The sequence below is a fragment of the Salvia hispanica genome, chromosome 2 (genome assembly GCF_029641045.1).
Source record: "Salvia hispanica isolate PSC_SH4W2 chromosome 2, Shi_PSC_v1, whole genome shotgun sequence".
NCBI classification, from domain to species: domain Eukaryota; kingdom Viridiplantae; phylum Streptophyta; class Magnoliopsida; order Lamiales; family Lamiaceae; genus Salvia; species Salvia hispanica.
In genome coordinates this window covers 30,980,286-30,985,174 of record NC_142693.1, presented here as the reverse complement: position 1 = coordinate 30,985,174, position 4,889 = coordinate 30,980,286, and the positions used below count along the sequence as shown (strand labels likewise).

The 4,889-nt window shown below is 32.6% G+C and overlaps 1 protein-coding gene across 1 annotated transcript; it reads right to left on the bottom strand.

Moving 5' to 3' along the window:
- Positions 1 to 644: 644 nt before the first annotated feature.
- Positions 645 to 4,598, bottom strand: LOC148932160 (protein FAR1-RELATED SEQUENCE 5-like). Its single transcript, XM_089065015.1, has 4 exons — positions 4,412 to 4,598; positions 2,308 to 2,605; positions 1,382 to 1,814; positions 645 to 1,292 (listed from the first exon to the last, which is right to left on the bottom strand). Exons 1-4 carry the CDS (start codon positions 4,596 to 4,598, stop codon positions 645 to 647), a joined length of 1,566 nt encoding a protein of 521 aa, XP_088921141.1.
- Between the last annotated feature and the right edge of the window lie 291 nt (positions 4,599 to 4,889).

The following is a 4,889-nucleotide window of genomic DNA, read 5'->3' as shown; positions in this document are numbered from 1 at the left end:
AAAGAGGGACCTTCGTGGAAAGGTCAAATCAAAGAGGGACCTTCGTGGAAAGGTCAAATCAAAGAGGGGCCTTCGTGGAAAGGTCAAAAAGTAAAGAGGGGCCTTCGTGGAAAGGTCAAATAATGAAAAGGGACCTTCGGGTCGTATACAATGGAAATCCCGGGCAGATACCAGGCTTGATCTGTCACAGAAGAATAAAAAGAATGGAAAGGCATATGCATATGAATATTAAATTGTTTATGATATTTATTACTTCCGGTAATATATGTTGGTGAATGAATGTATTTGATATATGTATGTGGAATTAAAGGTAAGGTTTATATACACTGAGTTGTGGCTCATATAAACCACTAATATTTTTCAGAAATAAGATACCAATAATTCGTGGGTTGATGTGAGTTACAGTTATTATAAGGGTCGGCAGCTGACGCATTTTGGCAACTTCTCTTCCTCATCATTTTTTTGCATGTAGATAAATGTATAGTATATAGAGTGGTGAGAGGGTCCCACTACGGATTAGAATGTTTTGAAATATGTACTTGATAAATGTTGATTTTTGAAATGATATAATATATGTGTTTTATTTACTTGACGTGTGGATTATTTATTTTAAATTTTGAATTTATTTATAGTAAGTGCATACGTCATAAGGGTTGGGGTGTGAAATGCATATCCCTGTATTCCTGCTTCGTCTCATCCACAACAATAAATGACTCAATATTATCATCAAAACCAAAATGCACAGGCTTGACAAATTTAGACTTCAACCAGCGTCCTCCATGTAACTCATCAGGGACTAACTTCAATTTTTTGTTTCTCAAGATCCAAAATATGTGACTGCAAACGAGCCCAAGCCTCTCAAACATCTTACAACCACATGCATATGAATCACAAGAAATTGAGTATGAAACTGTCCAATTCTTTGAGAACTTATCATTCAACACATAAATCTCATTCTCACCAACGGTTGACACTGTCACCATGGTGACATTATCGACTGCTTCCTCAATCTCACTCTGAATTAGTTTGAAACCACTGTCACTGTAAATTGTTGATGCATGCTTCTCAAGAGCCGAATTTGTTTTCAAAGTTGGAATTGTGTTAAAATCCAAGTATTCAAGCCTATTATTGTTGCTCCTTTGACCATCCAATGCATTGTTGTAATACATAAGAAATTCAACAAGATTAGATCGAGACTTGGAGTACCTCTTGAAGAATATGTTCTGAGATTCAGATATAGATGTGGTCTTTATCAGTGAACTCATTGGAAAATCCCTAAAATATGCAGGAACCTGTGGTTCATCAAGTAATAAAAATACTTCATTTATTGGCTAATATACTTCAGCAGACAGAAAATATGTTTCCAAAGGAGGATACGTACCCAATATTTTCGTGAGTCAAACATAGAGGTAAAGCACTCATTGTCCTTAAGCCCATATTTTTCCATTACATTATTCCAGGATTCTTCAAATTCTTCAGGCTCTATCAACTCAGACCAAACACAACTATTTAACTCCTTTTTCAAATCTTCATTGCCAAGTTGACTCTTTGGTAACTTTTCCACAACTTTAAACATGATGTGCCACATGCACCATCGATGTCTTGTATCAACAAGGACTCTTTCCACATCAACCTTCATTCCCAAATCCTGATCAGTAATGATCAATTTTGGTGCAGAACCCATGCATTTGACAAAACGTTCAAACAACCATGAGAAAGAATCGGCATTTTCCTTAGATAATAAGCCTGCACCAAATGTTACAGGTCTTCCATGGTTGTATTTTCCTGTGAACGGTGCAAATATCATGCAGTACCTGCATTAAATCAATTCATCAAAAAGATTCAGTAAATGTTATGCAGTACATGAATTATAAGTTAGTTCATTATGTTTAGTAAATACTTCATCTTGTCGGAGTTTTACTACATTCAACTAAGAATTCTAAATAATTATGCACTCACTTCATTCCAGTAGACTATTAATTCATTATTGATAGTTACTAGTACCTAAAGTCAATGTTTCATGCATATGCAAGTTGATCACATCAATAATCATTTTACTATAAACATCATTATAAGTTAGTTCATTCTGTTTAGTAAATACTTCATCTTGTCGGAGTTTTACTACATTCAACTAAGAATTCTAAATAATTATGCACTCACTTCATTCCAGTAGACTATTAATTTATTATTGACAGTTACTAGTACCTAAAGTAAATGTTTCATGCATATGCAAGTTGATCACATCAATAATCATTTTACTATAAACAACATACTTCATAACTGTTAGTTGAATAGGTTGTGTCATACGATATTATATCACCGTAGAGATGGAAATTCTTCTTAGCAATGGGATCACACCAGAAAAGACGAGTGAGCCTATCTTTGGAGTTCACCTCAAAATCATAAGTGAATGCCGGACAATTCTCCTTCTTTCGGCTCATTTCATTAAGTATCATCTGTGCATCTGCCCCACGAGTAAATGCTCTCAAGTCGCGCCTATAGTTTCGAACTTCTACAACCGTACACCCAACATAATCCAGCCCACCAAGAACCTCATTCAGCAACTTAAAAGTCAACGTAGGACCTATGTTTGCACTTGCACAATCTAATATAAATTTCTGATGCATTAGATCAATGTTGCGATTCAGCCTCATGAATCGCCTATGGCGTCCCTCAACCATATCATGATTATGTTTTTCTTCAAACTGTTTGACAACATAACCAATTCCCTTACAAAACTTAATCCAATTTTAGACTTGCAAAAACACTTCCTAGAAGAACGTCTACGTTTTGACTCATGCCCTTGCATTTTATTTTTCTTCTCAACTTCTCTACTGCACACAACATATAACCATGTGACAAGATCCCCCTCCTTCTTTGATCCATGTTTACGAGTGTCAAACCCAACATGCCGTGCATAATTATTATAGAACTCAGTAGCATCATCAAGTTTAGGAAAAATCTGTCCTACATAGGGCTTCAGTTGGGATGGACAGCCAGGTAGGTATGACACTGATATAAAACATGCAAACTATTGCCAGTGGAAAATTAAAACAAACAATTTATGCCTACAAATTTAGTTCATTATAACAACAGTTTAGTTCATTTAGCTGTTTTATTACTTCATTATAACAACAATTTAGTCGAATTAATGGCATACTTTAATGTGCAAACAACACATCAGTTAAAGATGTTACTTCATTATAATATTTTATTAATTCATTTTTACAGCGATTTACTTCATTATTATGAATTATTACTTCATTTTAACAGTGATTTAGTTCATTATTATGAATTATTACTTCATTTCAGTAATAAAACCTAATTGTATAAACAAATCAATGATATTACTTCATTATCATAATTTATTACTTCATCTTATCAGTTTATTACTTCATTAAAAAGAATATGTAGTTCATTTTAATGTGCAAACAAGTCAACATATACACTACAATAATATCAACATTTAATATTCAATAAGAACAGAAGTTTAGTTTTAATGGTTATTACTTCAGGATAATTTAACTTTACTTCATTATAACAACAATTTAGTCGAATTGATGGCATACTTTAATATGCAAACAACACATCAGTTAAAGATGTTACTTCATGATAATATTTTATTAATTCATTTTAACAGTGATTTACTTCATTATTATTAATTATTACTTCATTTTAGTAATAAAACTTACTGTGTAAACAAATCATTTATATTACTTCATTATCATAACTTATTACTTCATTTTATGAATTCAATACTTCATACTAACTAGATTATAATTAAAAGGAAAACATATCATTTATATTACAGAATCTTATCAGTTTATTACTTCATTCTCATGTTTTATTACTTCATTTTGGTAATAAACCTAACTGTATAAACAAATCAATGATATTACTTCATTATCATAATTTATTACTTCATCTTATCAATTTATTACTTCATTAAAAAGAATATGTAGTTCATTTTAATGTGCAAACAAGTCAGCATATATACTACAATAATATCAACATTTAATATTCAATAAGAACAGAAGTTCAGTTTTACTGGTTATTACTTCAGGATAACTTAATTTTACTTCATTATGAGTACAAATCCAATATACACTACAATAATATCAGCATTTAATATTCAACAAGAACAAAAGTTCAGTTTTACTTGTTATTAGTTCAGGATAACCAAAGTATAGTTCATCATGAGTACAAATCGCATATACACTACAAACATGAAAAAAATTTGTTTTACTTCATTAGTTTTAAGCTCATGGATCAGCGTTCCAACGTTGCAACGTAGTTTTTAGCTCATTTTTTCGACCATTTACTTCATTATTAATATGATTACACTACAAACATGAAAAACATCAAAAATAACACAAAATAACACATTACTCAATTGGAAAAAGTCATGAACCTTCAACTGTGGTATTATCTGATTCTGGCTCTAAATTATCCGTATCAAAAAGAGATCCTCCTGGATTAGTAAGATCATCCATAATCGATCCAACATTGTTCGATGTAGATCCAGTTGAAGTAGATCCTAATCCGTCTTCAACCGCGGAATTTGTTGATGTAGATCCTAATCCGTCGATATTCTCCATGAGAATCAGAATATTGCCAAATTGAAGCAAAACGCGATGGTGAATCAAAGGCAGATCGTGAATCAAAGTAGAACGCGATCCTGAATTGAAGAATCGTGGAAGGAAGATTGAGGAAGATTGTAGAAGAACTTGATTGAAGAATTGAACGCGATCGACGAATTGAAGAACTTGATTGAAGATCGTGGACGGCAGATCGTGAATTGAACGAGAATTGAAGGAGAATTGAAGGAGAACGACGAATTGCGATTGAGATGAGGAGAACGACGAAACGCAATTGAGATGAAGAGAATA